This window comes from Sporisorium graminicola, chromosome SGRAM_3 (assembly GCF_005498985.1).
Source record: "Sporisorium graminicola strain CBS 10092 chromosome SGRAM_3, whole genome shotgun sequence".
Lineage (NCBI taxonomy): Eukaryota > Fungi > Basidiomycota > Ustilaginomycetes > Ustilaginales > Ustilaginaceae > Sporisorium > Sporisorium graminicola.
In genome coordinates this window covers 92,550-111,446 of record NC_043733.1, presented here as the reverse complement: position 1 = coordinate 111,446, position 18,897 = coordinate 92,550, and the positions used below count along the sequence as shown (strand labels likewise).

At 57.6% G+C, this 18,897-nt stretch overlaps 7 protein-coding genes across 7 annotated transcripts; 6 read left to right on the top strand and 1 right to left on the bottom strand.

Moving 5' to 3' along the window:
- Window positions 1-244: 244 nt before the first annotated feature.
- EX895_004273 (uncharacterized protein) lies at window positions 245-1,507 on the top strand (the record flags this gene model as incomplete). The annotated part of the gene is made up of 1 exon (XM_029884869.1): window positions 245-1,507. The coding sequence occupies one exon, from the start codon at window positions 245-247 to the stop codon at window positions 1,505-1,507; it is 1,263 nt and encodes a 420-aa protein (XP_029738619.1).
- A 449-nt stretch (window positions 1,508-1,956) lies between these two features.
- Window positions 1,957-4,293, top strand: EX895_004272 (uncharacterized protein; the record flags this gene model as incomplete). Its single annotated transcript, XM_029884868.1, has 1 exon — window positions 1,957-4,293. The coding sequence occupies one exon, from the start codon at window positions 1,957-1,959 to the stop codon at window positions 4,291-4,293; it is 2,337 nt and encodes a 778-aa protein (XP_029738618.1).
- Window positions 4,294-6,676: 2,383 nt separating this feature from the next.
- On the top strand, window positions 6,677-8,410 carry EX895_004271 (uncharacterized protein; the record flags this gene model as incomplete). The annotated part of the gene is made up of 1 exon (XM_029884867.1): window positions 6,677-8,410. One exon carries the CDS (start codon window positions 6,677-6,679, stop codon window positions 8,408-8,410), a length of 1,734 nt encoding a protein of 577 aa, XP_029738617.1.
- Window positions 8,411-8,645: 235 nt separating this feature from the next.
- Window positions 8,646-10,003, bottom strand: EX895_004270 (uncharacterized protein; the record flags this gene model as incomplete). The annotated part of the gene is made up of 3 exons (XM_029884866.1): window positions 8,646-8,705; window positions 8,816-9,842; window positions 9,924-10,003. The coding sequence occupies 3 exons, from the start codon at window positions 10,001-10,003 to the stop codon at window positions 8,646-8,648; spliced, it is 1,167 nt and encodes a 388-aa protein (XP_029738616.1).
- An 886-nt stretch (window positions 10,004-10,889) lies between these two features.
- On the top strand, window positions 10,890-14,015 carry EX895_004269 (uncharacterized protein; the record flags this gene model as incomplete). Its single annotated transcript, XM_029884865.1, has 1 exon — window positions 10,890-14,015. One exon carries the CDS (start codon window positions 10,890-10,892, stop codon window positions 14,013-14,015), a length of 3,126 nt encoding a protein of 1,041 aa, XP_029738615.1.
- Window positions 14,016-14,362: 347 nt separating this feature from the next.
- Window positions 14,363-16,213, top strand: EX895_004268 (uncharacterized protein; the record flags this gene model as incomplete). Its single annotated transcript, XM_029884864.1, has 1 exon — window positions 14,363-16,213. The coding sequence occupies one exon, from the start codon at window positions 14,363-14,365 to the stop codon at window positions 16,211-16,213; it is 1,851 nt and encodes a 616-aa protein (XP_029738614.1).
- A 1,254-nt stretch (window positions 16,214-17,467) lies between these two features.
- EX895_004267 (uncharacterized protein) lies at window positions 17,468-18,581 on the top strand (the record flags this gene model as incomplete). Its single annotated transcript, XM_029884863.1, has 2 exons — window positions 17,468-18,008; window positions 18,100-18,581. 2 exons carry the CDS (start codon window positions 17,468-17,470, stop codon window positions 18,579-18,581), a joined length of 1,023 nt encoding a protein of 340 aa, XP_029738613.1.
- Window positions 18,582-18,897: the final 316 nt, after the last annotated feature.

The following is an 18,897-nucleotide window of genomic DNA, read 5'->3' as shown; positions in this document are numbered from 1 at the left end:
TGAGCTTTCGAAGATTTCTGGCCGAGAAGAGGCGCGCGGTATTCATTCTGAAACTGAGCCATTTCGAAACACGCCACCCTTCTGCTCCGCGGGTAAGAGTAAGTCTGAATATTCACTCCACTGCATTTTGGACTCGATCTTTTTCGAGAAGCAGAGGTGCAATCGATTCAAACTTGAGCTTGGACCACTTCTGCTTCTGTTCATCCACCAGCTTTGCGCATCTGTTCGAGACTGCTTTGTAGTCATGACAGACCCCAGCACCTCGAAACCGACAGCGTCAGCTGCGGGTACACAGCCGAAAGTGCAGATCGTCGGTGATCTCCCGCCTGCACCTACACTCGCAGCCAACGGCATCTCTGCCGACCAAAACGATTCGGATTCGGACGACGATCGCGCGGCTGACGAGGCAGAGGAGGACGACCCGCAAACCGAAGATGAGGCGGGTCCATCAACTGCGGCTGGCGAGCCAGAGCCTGCGAACAACGGCATCACGCGAGGCGTCGTGCAGTATGGATCGGTGCGCGTCGATCACTCCACTGCACCTCCCAACGCAGCCGAACCACCAACAGAAGAGATTCCGGACGACTCGGAGCTGCTCCTCCACTATCCTGACACCGAACAAGTGATCGATTTGGGACATCTGCGTCTCACCACCACCAAGCGACTCGGTCTACAGCGGTTTGCGGGCTCGCTCAAGCGCTTGTGTCTGCGTCAAAACCTGCTCACAAAGATCCGGGCCAAAGACATTGGCAGCCTGACGCAGCTCGAAGACCTCGATCTGTACGACAACAGCATCGAGAAGATAACCGGGCTGGACGAGCTGACGAAGCTCGAATCACTCGATCTCTCGTTCAACAACATCCACCACATTTCGGGCGTTTCGCACCTGGGGCGGTGCAAGACCATCTACTTTGTCCAGAACAAGATCTCTCGCGTTCGCGCCGACGATCTACAGGGACCTATTGCGGGATCGCTCGAGAGTCTGGAGCTCGGCGGGAACAGGCTGCGCTCGATCGAGAATATTGGGCATCTGACCAACCTCACCCAGCTCTGGCTCGGCAAGAACAAGATCACCTCGCTCGACGGCATTTCGTCGCTCACCAATCTCAAAGTGCTCTCGATCCAGTCGAACCGCATCACGAAGCTACAAGGCCTGGAAGAGCTGGTCAATCTGGAGGAGCTCTACATCTCGCATAACGGTCTCACAAAACTCGAGGGGCTGGAGAAGAACGTCAAGCTGACAACGCTCGACGTGGGCGCGAACATGATCGAAGCGGTGGAGAACGTGGGGCATCTGAGCAAGTTGGAAGAGTTCTGGGCGAACGATAACCGCATCAGCGACCTGAACGGGCTGGACCGAGAGCTGGGCGTGAGCCGGTGTCCGGCGTTGGAGACGGTGTATCTGGAGGGCAACCCGGCGCAGAAGAAGGAAGGTCCCGCGTATAGGAGGAAGGTCAAGCTGCTGCTGCCGCAGTTGAAGCAGATCGATGCTACTTTTGTCAGGTAGCTCGGCCCAACGCAGGTCTGATCTGACTTCGTTCGCAGCTGTACATTCTTGCAGCTTTATTCATCGGGTAACACTGCGGTGTTTGTGACGAGCGTATCCGGCGAAAGAATGATCAAGTGAATGGATGATTCGTATGAGCAAGCTGAGGGTGATGGTCCGTGTCGATGAAGCCTCCACTTTTCTGTAGCCGCGGAGGCGGGCTTTTTTTATGCGTTCTTGCGCGCAACCGTCTGTGCAGCTGCAACAGTTTGGTAAGACCCTGAATGGCCTCGCCACCACCAACTTATCTCCTTCACCTCTTCTCCAACTCTTCTCCTCCATGCCATCTGCTTCTGCCTCCGATTGTAGACGTTGAACTACCCCATATATCGAGCATCACCTTCAAGCCGCTTACTTTGACATCAATCAAGCGCACAGTGCACAGTGCAAGGACACATAGACACACACAAATGCAGACTCAGCAACAACAACTTTGTCTAGCCTGCTCGTCAACCATCCCGGCCAACGCCAAGCCTGCTTCGGTGTATAAGCACGGTTGCTGTTCGAGGCTCGTCTGTGGCAACTGCTTGACGCAGACTCCAAGACTAACGACATTCTGCCCGCACTGCGAAGATGCACACGCCGCGTTCAAGAAGGGTCCTAGAGGGGATGTGACGCGCGTGGGGCAGGTGGTGTTTGATGCCGAGTCCGCGCTCGGTGAGCCGCCGCAGGAGAACGAGGAAGCGGGAAGTGCACCACCTCCGTACAGTGAAGTGAATGGGTCGTCGACATTTGTTGTCGATGATCAGGACGAGGAGGAGGAGGAGCAAGGAAGGGCGGAGACGCCTAAGATTGGAAAGGCACCATCATTGCTGCTTCGACAAGCGTCAAAGAGTTCTGCGGGGGCAGAGGTCGATGTTGCACCTCAGACCGCAGATACCAGCAACACCAGCAGCAATACCGAACAAGCTTCCTCCGGACTTACCTCTTTCAGGCGCAAAGTCGACCCGCACACCACCCCCACCTCGTCTTCCTCCTCCCGCACCGCCTCACCTTCGCACAATGACGCCTCCACGCGCCAATACTGGCTTCGCAAGACTGACACACTCCAATCCATAGCGATCCGCTTCTCGGTCTCGACCAACGAGTTGTGTCTGCTCAACTCTCTCCCGCGTGCTGTGCTCTCCACTTCCCCGCACCTGCTGCACACGCGCCCATTCATCCTCCTCCCCGCATACGCTGTGGAGAAGCAGCTCGCGACCAACCCAGGTCTGTTGAAATCGCTCGAGGGCCCACCGCGCAAGTCGGCGCAAGAAAAGTCGAGTGCGGCGCGCAGATCGGCCGAGGCGCGGTTCAGGGCGACTTTGGCCAGAGGTGGAGGCGGGGGAGGGGAGACACCAGCGGACGAGAAGGCGGCCCGTGCGTACGTCGGGCTGGCCGAGGACGAGATGCGCATGGTCGACTTTGGCGAGGGCTTGGACGAGGCGGGGCTGCCGAGGGGTTATGAGAGTGATGCGTTCGCCGTGGGGGGTGCCAATGGCCAGGACGTGGAGATGCAAGAAGCGCAGTTGGATACAGCGAGGAGGTTGAGGTTCGACGCAGTGCTGAGGCACGCTCTGGCCAAGTGGGAGATGGACAGTGATTGGGAGCGAATGCAGCGCGCGAATGGGATGGATCCTTCGAGCGTTTCCAGACCTTTTGTCGCCTCAACGTCTGTATCGGCAACAGCGTCGTCGTCGAGCACGGTGCAAGAGTCCAAGGCGAGCGGATCGATGAGCCACTGGTTTACACGAGCACTCCATGGAACCCCTCAGCGAGGTGAGCCGACTTTTACCAGAACCAAACCGCGCCACGTCGTATCCCTCTCAAGCCCAGTGAAGTTGCCCACTCTGCTCAAACAGACGTTCACCACCGCACACAAAGGCCCCGTCAACGTGGTGCGGTATAACACTACGGGGCGGTACCTGCTCACGGGCTCATCCGACCGCACCATCAAGCTGTGGAATGCCGCCTCATCCGAAGAGCAACAAGCGATCAAAGTGTACACGGAGCACACGCATGAGGTGCTGGCCCTGGATGTGTCGCGGGATAACTCGCGGTTCGTGTCGGGCGGGGCGGACAAGTCGGTGTACGTGTGGGACGTGGCGACGGGCAGCGTGGTGCGGCGGTTCAACGGGCATATAGGTAAAGTGAACGATGTGCGCTTTGGCGGCAAGGACGAGCACGGGAGTGTGGTGGTCGTGGGTGGGGTGGATGGGGTGGTGCGCATGTACGACTTGCGTGCGCAGGGCGCGTGGCGGCCGATCATGGAGCTCAAGGATGCCTCGGATGGGGTTACTTCGCTCAGCGTTCAGCAGGACAGGGTGTACTCAGGCAGTGTGGATGGCAAGCTTCGATGCTACGACCTGCGTGCGGGTCAGCTACGAACCGACACATTTGCTGCACCCATTACCAGCATCTATCCTTCGTGCCTGGGCACGTCGACACTCGTCGCCACGCTCGACTCGACGCTGCGGCTGCTCGACAGTCGAGACGGCACCCTGCTCCAAAGTTACCGGGGACATCAGCACCAGCAGTACAGATGCAGGGCCGTGCTGACCAACGAAGAGGATGCAGTGATTGCGGGCGACGAAGCGGGCGACTTGGTCGGATGGGATGTTGTCTCTTCAGAGCGGGTCAGCGTGGGGAGTAAGGAGAGGGCGCACGGGAAGGCGGTGTTGTGGGTGGAGTGCAATCCTCAAGATGCGCGCGAGATGGTCAGTGCCGGTGCGGATGGAGTTGTCAAGGTGTGGTCTACCTCGATATAGGTCTAGATGCCTCTGTCGCGAATACAGTCTTTGCGTTAGCTGCGCAGTGCAAGCAGAACTCAGGGTTGCTCGAGTTGACCCGGGCACAGATCGACTTTTCTGAAGGCGGGGCTCCTCTTTATTACCTTGAGAGTGGTAAGGCTGAGCCTCTCGAGTCCCCACACTGTTGCACCGGAACGCGATTCCGCAGTTCCAGGCGAAGCGTGGGGGGGCTCAGCCACCTCTGAGAGTCGGAACGATATGAATTTCTAGCGTCCAGGGCCGTATGTGTGGTATGGAGCAACCACCTTTTGCCGAGCTAGCGGTTTCTCCGACTTTGTCCCGCCGCTCTCAGCGACGGCACAGCGACCACGCTGTCCCACGGGCATCCGCATGAACGCGCGCGCTGGTGTTTCTGGGAAGCAGCATCCCGGGCGAGCGGACTATCATCCCACTACTAGCAGCCAGGCCACCTTCAATGCTCGTCTCGAGCGTTGAAGAGCGTGGTCACTTCGCTAACCGCTCGAAGCCCGATCCACGATCGACTCGCAGCAAAGCTGGGCGCAGGCATGTTCTTGATCGAGCATCGAAATTCAGCCAAAGAGGGCAGCGCATCTGTTGTAACAACGAGCACCGTCCCCAGAGAGTGAATTCGGCGCTTCCGATTAAGCGAAGGTGGAATTTCGGAGCAATTATTCCTGCTTGAGCATGTCACACACTGCCGCTGGCCTCCCGCAGGCTTGAATTCTCCGCGACGGTACATTTTTTCACCTCCGCCTGACGTGCAGGGGTTTCAGCTTTGTTTGGCGGCATGTTGACGTCGCTCTTGCAGCAGTTCTGTGGATCTGATGGCAGGCCATGGTCAGACTTCTCTTCAACGATACCGACCAAAGCTGAAGGCGTCTTCTTGTGTCGATGCTCGGATACGAGTATGATAGATAGTGACATAATCTCGGGCAGGCTGCAAAAGATCAGGGTCTGAGGCAAAGAGGGGCGGCTTGTTGTGTTCTACCAGAAGCGAGAAGCGAGTTGCTGCGTGGGCGAGGGCAGCTCGGGCGATTTTCGGAGAGATTGTTCGGACTCGCTTTTGACGAGGAGCACATGCCGAAGTTTCGCATTCCCTCCTCTCACCGCTCAACTCGGCTCCTGACTCGTGTGGCTCACCATTCTGGAAAGTTTTATTAAGACGACGCTCGAGCAACGTCTCGAACTTTTCTCCTCGCACCTTCCACAGCAATTTCATTTGGCACGCGCCCTGAATTGCGGGGGGGAAAGTTGTGGATCGGTGGGTAGAATGCCGTCATCTTGCGACTCGAGTTCGTCGACGCCCCCGCTGATTGGCCGTAGGTATGCACCGTTGACATGGAGTGAGGACGGTTCGTTCGTCGTGCTTGGCGCCCATGGAGGAGCAAGGTTGGGTTTGCATATCATTTTGGCTTGGACTCTGTGACCTTGAACGCGACTCGCCGGTCAAGGCACCAGCCCAAGCATCTATGCCTTGTCTGCTTCGTGCAAAGTCAATGCCAAAGAGGCTTTGGTGTCGAAGGTCAATGGAAGGATCCGACTCGACTCTGCGAGAATTTTAGGAGAAGAGAACCAACCATTTGTTTTACCGATACTCGATTTTGTAACGAGAGACTTGGCTGCTGTTACTCTGTGGCTAGCTCTCCACCGAATTTGCTCCAGAGCGTCACCCCTTTTGGGAGGCAAGACCGGCGTATCGAGAGTGTACCGCGACTGCCATGCAAACCTCTAGCTTCGACCGAAAGTCCGCCTGTCCATTACAGCGTTTATTGTCGTTTGCAACGTTCGATCGTGCAATGCACCGCGTGACTCTCGATGGGCCGTCGATCCACTGAACACCCCCACGCTGCTCATGCTCGCTTGTCGCCGTTGCTTGCATGGCGCCCCGACATGGGAGCGGCGACCGAAACTTGTTGCTGAAGCAGCACATACCCACTTGTCGGAAGGAGAGGTGCTGCATAGCATCATAGAACCGGCCACTCGCTCCATACGCAGTCCGAGTGCGGAGCTGCACTGCATAGTCACTTCACACCACCTTTAGCCAACAAGGCGGCGCTCGAATCGAATTGACCGGTCCATCGCACACCCTCACACGCCTCCTCCATCGGATTTCCCGAACCGGCCCTTCGTGCTCTTGTCCCTGCCTAGCCAGCACGGTAGAGTAGAGTATAAGTACTCAAACCACGAATCCACTTGTGCTCCGCACTTTCTTCCCATCTCACCCTCTTTTGCTCTCCATCCGGTTCCGTTAGCGCATCCGCCCTCAAGACATCCCGCGCGGTCACCTAACTTCTTCGCGCTCTACTCCTGGTCGTCTTCCTCTGCCATCGTCTCCGCTTCGAGAACACGCCGCGCTAAGCTGCATTAATAGCATTCAGTCATGGTTACCGCCGTACCAGCAGCCCCGCCCTATAGCGTGCCCGTCGGCGAGACCAAGCTCTTGTCCAAAGCCAACGTCCGTCCTATCTTGTTCTGCTCCCTCGCCGTCATCGGTGCCATCCTGTACGGTTACGATGGTACCTACTTCACCGGTATCCTCGAGATGGACCGCTTCAAGCGCGATTTCGGTGTCATCAATCAAGATGGCGAGTATTACATTCCGTCCACCGACCAGTCGCTCTACGCTTCCATCGTTCAGGCAGGTGAAGTCGTTGGTTCGCTCCTTGCTGCGCCTCTCGGTGATTACGTCGGTCGAAGAGGTGGATTCTTTGGCGCATGCACCCTTGTCACCATCGGTGTTATTCTTCAGCTCGTCACCATCGGATCGAAAGCGCTGCTCACGCTCGGTCGAGGTGTGCTCGGAGCCGGTGTTGGTGTCATTTCCAACTGCACGCCCCTGTACCTCTCTGAAATCGCCCCTACCGCCATCCGTGGAGCCATCGTTTCGTCATGGCAGCTCATGCTCGCCATCGGTCAGGTCATTGGTGCTTGCATCGCCCAAGGAACCAAGGATATCGACTCGACCTGGTCGTACCGCATCCCTATCATCTTTAACCTCTTCTTTGTTGCCATCCTCGTCACTGCCCAGTTCATCATCCCCGAATCGCCACGTTGGCTCATCCAAAAGAACCGCGATGAGAAGGCCCTCGCTGCTCTCAAGCGTGTCAACAAGGGCCAGCGCGACGAAGTGCGCGACAAGGTCATCTCTCTCGAGTACAACGCATTCCGCCAAGCGCGCCAGGACGAACTCGAGCTCTCGGGCGAAGGAGGTTGGAAGTCGCTCATGCAGGGCGTTGAGCTGCGCAAGTTCGCTTGCGTTCTCGGAATCTTGATCGGCCAGCAGATTGGAGGTGTCCAATTCATCTTCTCGTACACTGTCACTTTTATGACTGCCGTCGGCCTCAAGGACGCATTTATCATCACCATCATCGTCGATGTCATCGAGGTCGTGGGCGTCCTCTGCTCCTTCCTCCTCGTCAACCGCTTCGGTCGTCGTCCTTTGATCCTCTGGACCTCGATTCCCATGTTTATCGCGCTTTTCGTCGTCGCCGGTATCGGCACCAAGGGCCTTCCTCCTCGCGGCGAGTCCCTCCCTTATCCTGGTGTCATCAGCGTCACCGAAGGTCGCACCATCGCCGCAATGATCTGCATCTACGTCTTCTTTTTTAACCTTGCTTGGGGACCTCTGGCTTGGGTAGTAGCAAGCGAACTGGCTGTAGGCAAGAACCGCAGCAAAATCATGTCGGTTGGTACTGCTTGCTTCTGGATCGTCGCGTGGGCCGTTACTTTCACCCTGCCTTACTTGTTCTACAACGCCGGTCTCGGTGCACAAATAGGATGGATCTACGGTGTCGGCACCCTCATCGCTATGACGTTCGTCTACTTTTATATTCCGGAGACCTTCGGCCGCTCGCTGGAGGAGATCAACGAGATGCTCGAGGCACGCGTTCCTACGCGCAAGTGGACCACCTACATGACGCAACAGGAGCGTCAGCTCGTCGACCAGAGTCGTCACATGGACGACGAGTCTACGTCAGCTACCAACCCTACCGACCTCTCGCCCACTGCATCCAAGGGTGACGACAAGAAGCTCGATGCCAAGACTGGGTCTGCCATTGACTCGCAAGACCGCAACCCAACGCGTCTTGGCACCAGCGATGTGGAAAGCGCATAGCGGCGGTGCTGGACAGTTGTCGTTCAGTTTCAGATTTTTATCAAATGTATTACTTAGCATGCTTTATCGTTCAGTCTCGTTCAGTCTCGTTCAGGCAGAGGTTTGTGTGGAAAGGGTTTGTGCGAACACAGTAACGGGTGCAATTGTGTGCTTGCAACTGATAGGGATAAGATTGGGATCGGCTTCGTTGATTGGGGTGATGATAAACAAGTGCAGTACAAGACTGAGGAGGAACCTAGTCCGAATCAGAGTTGAGGCCAGCGGCAAAGCTTGCTAGCGAGGATTTGAAGCTTTTCTGCAGAGGTACCGAGCGCACAAAGGAGAAGAAGAAAGGATATCCGTGAGTGATGTGAGAAGGTTAAGTTTTGGAGCGAGGCATGGCATGGCATGGCATGGCAAACTTACTCGACGTGTAGGGCCGTCGTCTTGGCTCTCGGCGTCCGAATCGCTGACCCTCGACCGAGACCTCTTCGAAGGCCCTCCCTCAAAGTCGCTCTCGTCATCGTCTTCGTCGTCATCATCATCATCATCGCTCAGGGCGATCACCTTCCTGGACACCTTCTCGCTCTTTCCCGTCGCCGAACCTCTGGTCTTCCTAGTTCTGTTCCCACTGTCCAGCACCGTGTTCTCATGTAGCGCCGCCAGTTCATCGGCGAATTCGCGCTCCTCCCGGATCTTTCGAGCTTGTTCGATCGACCCTTTGCCCGTCATACCCAGGTCCTTGAGCACGCCTTGCACGACGGTGCACTGTCCGCCGAAATCGGTTTCTGAGACACCGGCGGCTTCGTAGAGCTTTTTCCACTGCTTGCGAACTCCACATTCGCTGACTAGCTTTTTGAGCCGCGTCAGGCGCTGTTCTGCTTCGCTGCCACCGGCAGTGGTTGAAGTGCTCTTGCGGCGGCTGCCGGAAGAGGAGGAGGAGGGAGCGGACTTTTTGGTTGCGGCGGCTTTGGTGGCTTTCTTTTGGTGAACACGCGAGGTGGACAGGTCTTCTTCGAGTTCGCTGAATTGGTCCGATGGTTGCTCTGCGTCGCCGAGGTCGGAGCTGATGGTGGTCGAAAATGTAGCAGCTCCGGATGCGGCTGCCTCTTTGTAATCGTCCTCGCCAGTGCCGTCATCGTCGTCGACGACTACAACGTCGTCTTCAGAGTCGAGCTGCTTGCGTTTGGATCCGGAGCCGGAAGTCTTTTTGGTCGTCTTCTTTGCCGGTTGGTCCTTGGCAGGCGACTTTGCTAGGCTAGCCTTGGTAGCTTTGGTCGGCTTTGCAGCCTTGACCGGCGATGCAGAGCGAGAGGTCGATGCCTGTGCACGAACATCTTGCTCCTCCTCGTTCTGTTCTTGCGTCATCTTGTTAATCTCCTTCTTGATCGGTTCGAGATCGACGCCAAAGTGCTCGGTAAGCATCTCGCGGATTCGGCGCTTGGAGTGTTCTCTGCAGAGAAGACGGGGAAAGGCATGAGTACTGTATGAGACTAGGTGGGAAGGGATCACGAAGGACGGGGAGGTGACTCACGCAACGGTGCCATCGTCGTAGGCTTTGACGAGGATGGAGCGGATCTGCTTGACCAGCTCCTGGTTGCTTGGCAGCGACATGGTTGGCAAGAGCAGCTCCAGGCGAGGAGGCGGGTCAGTCGGCGAGAGCCCGAAGCTTGTTCGAGGAAGTGACAGAAGAAGGAAGATCCATAGATGAGAAGAGTGGCATACAGTCAAGCGAATCGAAGCGATCACGGAATTGCCGAAGCAGGGTCCAGAGGAAGACCAGAGTGAGCCACAGACCAACACGAGGCACACACACCACACTCAGCACGAAACTCCCATGCTCTCCGGATCGCGCGAATCGGGGACGCCGAAGTCGACGGCTCGTTGACTTTCGAAAGATCCGCTCGCTTTGCTCCTCTTCATTTCGGTTGCTCCGAAGATGATCGGATCTCTCACCGACCACTTCGAATGCCGTGATCCAAGGCAGGTCTGACTTTGTTCTCGTCAGAGTCGAGTGTGGGCGAACTTTGTGGCCGTTGAAGGTCGGAAGAGCCGAGTCGCGAACGCAGTGTCCCCGTATGCCCGATGCATTATTGCAGAATGGCAACCAATTTTGGCTGTCGCACACAGCAAGGCCGAGAAGCCACCAAAAGTCTAAAAAGTCGCGTCGCGCTCCGCTCGAGGCTCGGTGTCAACTCTAACATCGACAGGTTTTCCGCCTGCTTGTGGGCCGCGAGAGAGACCAACACTTTTGCGGTCACACCGTCTCGCGCATCGCAACAGGCTTGATCGTCATCACCTCCATCTCCGCCGATCTGTACCCTTCCGCCTTCCATCATCACAGATCACGGTCCTTTTGCTTCCTTTCCGAAATATTCCCCTTGACAACCTTGGCAGCCCCTCCTCTGGCCCCTCGGTACACCCTTTGCGCTCGAAAGAAGCGGACGGGCCTACGTCCAACAACAACCAGCCTTAGATACCCTCGGAACCTGATCAGAACATGTCAGGGGCGCGCACATCCAGCGGCTCGAGGCCGCCCGTCGTCCCAGCCACTCCAGTCGGTCGGTCGAATCGCAGAAGAAATCACCTCAACCTTAGTGCAAGGGCTTTCGACAAAATGTCCAAACGCCTGCTGTCGGTTGAAAAGTCAGCCATGGCATCGTGGGGCGCCTCGGATCCCAACGAGCCATTGGCAGCTGCATCGCATCGCATCGACGGTATCGCCGAGCTAGGAGAAGGGGGACACCGGACTACTGCTTCCTACGTCATCGCCGAAGCAGACGACAACATTGCCAGCGGACCTGAGGTCAAAACAAGCACAGAATATCACCTTCGTCGCTTTGGCAAAGCACCCGTCTCCAGAGGTCTCACCCAAGGAGCAGGCAAAGGCCCCGATGGCGCTGCTCTCGCTGCCGCTGCCGCCAAATCCCTGAAAGGTAAGGGCGTAGCGCCCGTCGATTCATTCCTCAACGAAGGTAGCTTTGTCTTCAACCCGCTCAACCGAAGAGTACCGCAACAGACGCCGCGCAAGGCAAAGACACGCACCGTCTCGTCCGCCAACAATGCTGCATCGTCCCGTACCACATCAGGACCAACGTTCCCTACAGCGACCTCGGCTGCGCCGGGAGGTGGGCGGCTGCCCTCGCAACGACACCAGCCTCAGAAGGAACAGCCTGGATCGTCTGATCGGCCACCTGTACCGCCCCCGGGTCGCCCTGAACCGGAACAGCCTGGATCGTCTGATCAGCCACCTGTACCGCCCCCGGGTCGCCCTGAACCGGAACCATCGCCAGACAATGACGACCAAGCTTTCGTCCCGCTCACCCTGGTCGACCGAGATTTGCAAGAGGCGCTCCTCCTCGAAGATCTGCTCTACGTGCTCCTTGGCATCGAAGGCCAGTACATCACCTACGCGCCGACATACGATCCGGAAGATGTGGCACATCGTCTGCGTGGAGCTCACTTTACCATCGACCCTGCCCTCGATGCACCTTTGCGCGACCTCGTCGACCGCATCCTCCCGCTCGCCACCGACTACACGGCCATCTACGCGTTCATCGAGACCGATTCTGGCCTCGAATATGGCACCGTCAACCACGCGCTCTGCGCCGCCATTCGCGACCTACTTCATGACTATGAGCTGCTCGTTGTGCAGCTCGAGCACCAGATGGCTTCGTCGACCTCGTTCAGCCTGCAGAAGCTCTTTGTATGGATCCAAGAGACGGCGCGAACGCTTGCCATGGTCCGTGCCCTTACCGACGAGATTGTCGGCATCACGCACGCGGATCTCTTCGATGACGAAGACGACGATGACTCGTCGGATGGTGATGGCGGATCCGACTTCAGCGGCACGTCGGCTTTGGAGCGAGAACGTCGCGCACTACTTGGTCTCGATGACCCAGACGATGAGGGCGTTGAGGGCGGGATCGCCAAAGGCGGTGAGGTGCTTTCGATGCTCTGGGACCGCATCACACGCATGAGCGGCGACCCAAAGGCACGAACCTTGTTCACCACTCTCTTCCAGCGCGCTTCGCAGCCCTACGCGCAGACACTCGTCAAGTGGATCACCACCGGCGACCTTTCCGACACGTACGAAGAGTTTATGGTTATGGAGGATGCCAAAGTCACCCGTGCTGCTCTCGAGTCGGATCCCACCGACGAATACTGGGAGACGCGCTACACGTTGCGCGACGAGACCACCATCGCCAAGCGTGAACGCCAACGTCAGCTAGGACTGGATCTGGATGCCGAGTTGGAAGACGAGGAGGAGAATCCAAGAGGTATTCTCACGGGCGGTGCTAAGATCCCTTCATTCCTCGAGCCGTGGAAGCACAAGATCCTGTTGGCGGGCAAGTATCTCAATGTCATTCGCGAGTGCGGGCTCGAAGTGCCCTCGGATCCCGACGAGGCGGCTGAAGGTGCCAACGGCGCCAACCACAAGGCAGGCAAAGCAGCGGTGGCGTCTGTGGTGGTGATGAACGACGAATCCTTCTTCCGTCGCATCGAGGGAGCCTATCAGCGCGCCAACTCGGCGCTGCTCAAGCTCCTGCTCGGCGATCAGCACATTCTCGAGCGTCTACGATCGCTCAGGCATTTTTTCTTCTTCTCCGAGTCGGATTTCCTCTCGTCGTTCCTCGAGCAGTCGGGACACGAGTTGATCAAGAAGGTCTCGCCGACCAAGACGAGGGAGACGGTGCAGCAGCGCTTGCAAACGCATCTTGGCGCCGTGCTGGGATCGAGCAGCACCGTTGGTTTCGAAGATCCGTATCGCGAGGATGTGCGCATCGTGCTCGCGTCCGAAGGTGCCTATGATCAGCTCAAACGTATCGCTGAGACCAAGGGCGGCATCGAGGCGACCAGGCTTGCACAGGCCAATGCAGCGGCTGCGGCGGCAGCTGGAACTTCGAGCAAGGATTTCGTGCCGGCGGTCACGTTGCTTCAGTTTGATGTGGCGGTCAAGTTCCCCGTATCGCTGGTGATCAGCCGCAAAAACATTTTGCGGTACCAGTTTGTCAGCCGAGGGCTGTTCCATCTCAAGACGCTCGAACGTTCGCTCTCGGAGCTGTGGCTGGATCATTCTTCAAACGCGCTGTGGAAGCAACGCACACATCCAGCGCTCGAAAAGTGGAAGCAGAAGCTGTTCATGCTGCGTTCGCGCATGACGTTTTTCGTACAGCAGTTGCTAGCGTTCCAGATGATGGAAGTGGTGGAGCCCAACTACCTCGACCTCGAACGCAAGCTGCGCAACGTTAAGACGGTCGATCAGCTGATGAAAGACCACTTCGCTTTCCTCAACACAACGAGGAAGGAGCTCATGTTTACGGATCTGCGCTACCTGGAGTTACACTCGCAGCTGACGATGGTGATCACCGTGTTTGTGGAGAACAGGACACGGTTCCAGGATCAGGTGCTACTCGAGACCGAGAGGTGGAAGCAGGCGGGGGGCAAGAAGAGCCTGGCTCCTGAGCCAGCGTTGCAGGAGTCAACGAACGAGTTCTTGGGCAAGGTGCAGAGACATTGGGAGAAGCATGCAAAGACGTACAAGGATGTGGTGAATTTGTTGAGCACGACAGATAATCCCGCTGCTCTGCCGTTGGCGTACCGTATCCACAGCTCCAATCTGTAAGCACCATGGAAACAATGAAGAGAGAAAAGGTGCGATTTCTTCGACCGAGTGGGATCGTATGTGGCCTGACACGTAAAACGAGACTGTGAAGTCGGCCGTGTCAGGTGACCGGTCGAGTTTTTGATCAGATAATGCACGGCGCGGTCTTACGTGCAGCGATAAAGCGAGACAGCGAGAAGTGGCGTCTTCTTTTTCCCCACGCTGAGCTGAGGCGCACGTCCCTTGGCTCACGGGTCTTGACCTTCACACCACCCGGCAATCATCTTCGTCCTCTGGATACAGTTCTTACCGCCAACGCTCCAAGTTACAGGCTCTGTCTATCGTTGTCGATTTGGGGATGAGGTGTCATGACCGAGCTGCCGCCGCCACCGTCGATGCCACGGCTACCTGCCGAGATTGTGGCCTACATCATCGAGCTGGCCATCCTCACGTGTTCGCCCTGCCCGCGAACTGCCGTCCTTCCCGCATGCTCGTCTGAAGCAGCCAAAAAGAGCGTATCGCCGTTGTTGCCCTCGCCGTTCAACACACCTCTGCGCTCGTCCTACACGTCGGCGTGGAGCTGGACGGGCGAGCTGCTGTACGTGTCGAGATTCGTCCACTCGATCGCGCGGCCCCTCCTCCTGCGCACGCTGACGCTCGACACGGAACGCGCTGTTCGGTCGTTCTTTCACTCGGTAGACGAACGAGACGCGACGTGGGGGGAGAAGGCGAAGCGGGCGTGGTTTGGCAACGTCTCGGTCCTGGCACGGGACGGAGTGCTGTTCGATCCACTCGCGTTGCGGCTGGACGAGGCTGCGTGGTACGAAGAGTGTTCGGGCGGGTTCGTTGTAGGTCATGCGTATGCATCCCGGGAGAAGGAAAAAGGGAGGGAGAGGAGAGGCAAGGAACGGCCGAGGCAGTATCGGAGTGTCAGTGTGTATTGGGCGGAAGAGGAGTTGGTGGAGGAGGTGAGTGATCCGGACCGATCCAGCGGGTCTAGTGAAGAAGAGAGCGATGGCACGGACAGCGAGGGTCAGACACAAGAGACAAACGGATATGCACAATCTTTACCGCTATCCTCGACATATTTTGGCCAGCAGCAGCATCAGGAGCATCAGGACATAGGAGAAGGAGTATCACAAAGACGCTCGTCTCATCAAGAAGGCAGTCCTGCAAGAAGCTCGAGGAGGGATGCAAGGATGGACAAACTGTACGAACCGACTTGGCAGGCGATCTACTCTCGTCGACGCAGACCGTCTCCGTTGAGAAGGGCTCAGGAAGCTGCGTCGTCGTCTGGCGGGGCGAGCAGTCCCATCGGACCTTCAGAGGGGGATCTCGATCCGTGGGATATGCAGGATGCTCAAGAACGGCTAACAGCTCTTGCCAACGCCATTGAATCCAGCACAGACACCCATGAAGCCGATCACGACACGGCCGAATCCAACGCAGCCTCTCCTGTGGAAACAGCAAGTACACCACCGATCGCCGAACCCCTCGACCCTTTCACTGCCCCAGCTCGCGCCCCCCTCCATCGCAACCGCGAAATATACGCGTACCATCTGTGCACAGCAACGCTCGAAGCGTGGATCAACCCGCACCTCGCCTCGATCCGCACGCTGCGCCTCATCACGCTCACGTTCTACCCGGGCCACCTGCTGGACGACGACAAGCTGGAACACATGCTGCGGCGCATCCTGTCGCCCTCCGAGTGTCCGCGGCTGCAGACGCTGCTGATCCGGATCGTGTTTGATGCGGCGAGTGCGGGCAGCAGGATGCGACGGTTCGAGCGGACAAAGACGATAGCAGGTGCGGCGGATCGTATCGGCGACGAGCGGGTGCGTGTGATGCTGGTGCACAACCGTGCGGGCGAGGGCGAGCTGGTGGTTTCGGGAAACGGGGACGAGGGGGCTTGGAGCGCGGGCAGCCGCAAAGCGATCGGACTGACAAAGGAAGGGTGGTGGTCGAGGGTGCTGCAGCGAAACCACCACCAGGCCCTGGGGGAGGACGGGGGGAGAGAGGCGCAAGAGCGACGGGATGCTGTGAGTGGTGATGCGAGCAAGCAAGAGGTGCAAGCGATCGATGAGAGGCAAGAGCAGGAGAGGAGGCTGTCAGACTGGAGCATGTTCTTCCCGCCCAGCCAGCATGCGAATCCGACGCAACTCGTTAATCTGCTGCACCATTGCGATCCGTGGCCCGATTGTCCCAATCCTGTAACTTAGAGTTTTCGTGGCCGTTCACGCGGCAAACACCATCATCGCTCCACACAAGCGGCTTGGGCTGAGATCGAACTTAACTTGGAGCGTGCTTCAAAGCCGACGAAAGGATTTGCGTGTGCAACGAGCACGGATAGATTGCCGCGAGGAGCACGTTGACGTCTTTGTGCGCGCGGCAGAACAAGACGTGAGTTGTCCGATGCACAAGACCTCATGACCACCACCTCCTTTCTGTACTTTTTCCATTCGGATGTGCGGGCTCGGTGATCCCTCGCCCTCGCACGGAGAAGGGCTTGATCGCTGCATGACAGGCGAGCGTCGTCTGAGGCGAGACAAGAGATTTCCGGCTGGGCGCGCCCAAGCGCGCGGCATTGTCTTGGTTGGGACCCCACACTTGGCGATGGGCGTTGTGGCAGGTTAACCGAACAGAAGCACTTCGACCCGCACACTCACGCCGGCACACACAAGGCTCCGGCGGGGAGGCGAAGGCGGCGGCGCCGTCATGCAATAGTCACCGTGCATTTATGCCGAGTCCACCGCCGACTTGTCCAAGGGTCCACCAATTGCGGGGAAAGAAAAGATTTCCGGCGCTAAAAAAGCCCCGGCTGTTGGGGGGACCTTGCATGTTGTTTCGGATTTCGCTGTCTCTGTGTGACGATCAAGTCGTTGTCCTTCGATCAGTGGGGTGGGGGCCTGCCTGACAGACGCTGTGTTCGCAGATTGGGAGACGAAGCGGGGGTGGGAGGGGCGTGTTTTTTCGTGTTCCTGTTTCCCGAGAACGTGGATAGTTCGTTGTTCCTGTTTGGTGGGGACAGTGAAGAGGGCCACTGCCGGTACTGCCGCTGATGGCCATGTCCGTGATCGCTTCCGCCAGCCGAAACGAACAGCCGACACGGGCATCTCCTGATCGGAGATCTATAGACCGCAAATCAAGGTCTTGCACTCTCAAAGCTTCCTGTGCGGATCCTTGGGCTGGCTGCAAGAAGGTTCTCCCCTTTGGTCAGTTGAAGAGGTGTGTCTCGTAGCTGGACCATGTCGATTGGTTTTGGAAGAGGATGCGAGCACCTTCCTGATCAAGCCAGTAGGCCCTTCTCGAAATGCATAAAAAGCAGCTCCTATCGTCCAGGAACCATGACGGTCAGACCGCATCTTCCCAAGCTCAGAGCCCGCCCCTCTCCCCTCCCTTCTCTGCTTGACGCTACCTAGCCTCAACCTTTTACCCCTCCTCCTTGCACCCAGTACCGCTTGTTCGAGCCCGCCATGACTTTCAACAAAGCTGCACTTCTCGCGGCCGTTACGCTTGCCAGCGGCGTCTACGCCATCCCAACCGTGAGCTTGAGCGGTGGCGCACCCTGCGACATCTACGCCTCGGGCGGCACGCCGTGCGTTGCCGCACACAGCACTACGCGTGCGCTCTACTCGGCCTACACCGGCCCGCTGTACTCGGTCATCCGTGCCTCGGACAACTCGGTGCGCGACATCACCCCGCTCTTCGCTGGCGGTGTTGCCGACGCTGCCTCGCAAGACAACTTCTGCGGCGACACCACCTGCCACATCCAGGAGATCTTCGACCAGTCCGGACGCGGCAACCACCTGACGCTCGCTCCCGACGGCGGTGCGGCCGGCGGCGACTACCTGGCGACGGCCACTGCGGCTCCGATCACCCTCAACGGCCAAAAGGCGTACGGTGTCTTCGTCTCACCCGGTGTCGGCTACCGCAACGACAACACCAATGGCATCGCTACGGGCAACGACGCTGAAGGTATCTACGCAGTCTTCGACGGCACACACTACAACTCGGGTGAGTATCTCAACTTGGCACAGTTCTCTGCGAAATGGCGCCTGATTATTGAATACTTTCTAAACTCTTTTTTGTTTTCTGTTTTGGACAGGCTGCTGCTTCGACTACGGCAACGCTGAAACCAACAACCTCGACACGGGAGCAGGCAAAATGGAAGCCATCTACTTTGGCGATAGCACCTACTGGGGCTCTGGTGCAGGAAACGGGCCGTGGGTGATGGCAGATATGGAAGACGGCCTTTTCTCCGGTTACGACCCTAAGCAGAACACCAACGATCCCAGTGTTACCTCTCGTTTCCTTACCGCCGTGGTCAAGGGAGACTCGAGCAACCTCTGGGCGATCAGGGCCGGAGATTCGCAGTCCGGTGGGTTGACCACCCACTACAGTGGGCAGAGACCGAACGGGTACTACCCCATGAAGAAGGAGGGTGCTATTATCCTGGGCATTGGCGGAGACAACTCCAACTTCGGACAGGGAACGTTCTACGAGGGAGTCCTTACCTCTGGCTATCCCGCCGACGAAACCGAGGATGCTGTTCAGGCAAACATCGTGGCTGCTGGGTACAGCGCTTGATCCTCGAACCACATCACAGCTTTCTTTATTTTACTCTTTGCTCAACTATCTACCGAAATGGACAACCTGCTTGCCTGTTTGTCGATCTCGCCTTGTTTGACGTTGTCCAAGCGTGAACCTTTGTGAATAACAGGCGTGGAATTGAGCTCGCCACGATCCCACTCTTGATTTCATTGCTCCTGCTCCACTCTGCCACTTGCATGGCGTGGCAACAAAGATTGCTGCTACGCATAGCTACACGCAAAGGTGCGCGCCAAGCGCTATCTTCGAATAAAACCCCTCCCGAGCACACTCCAAACACTCACGATCTCGTCTA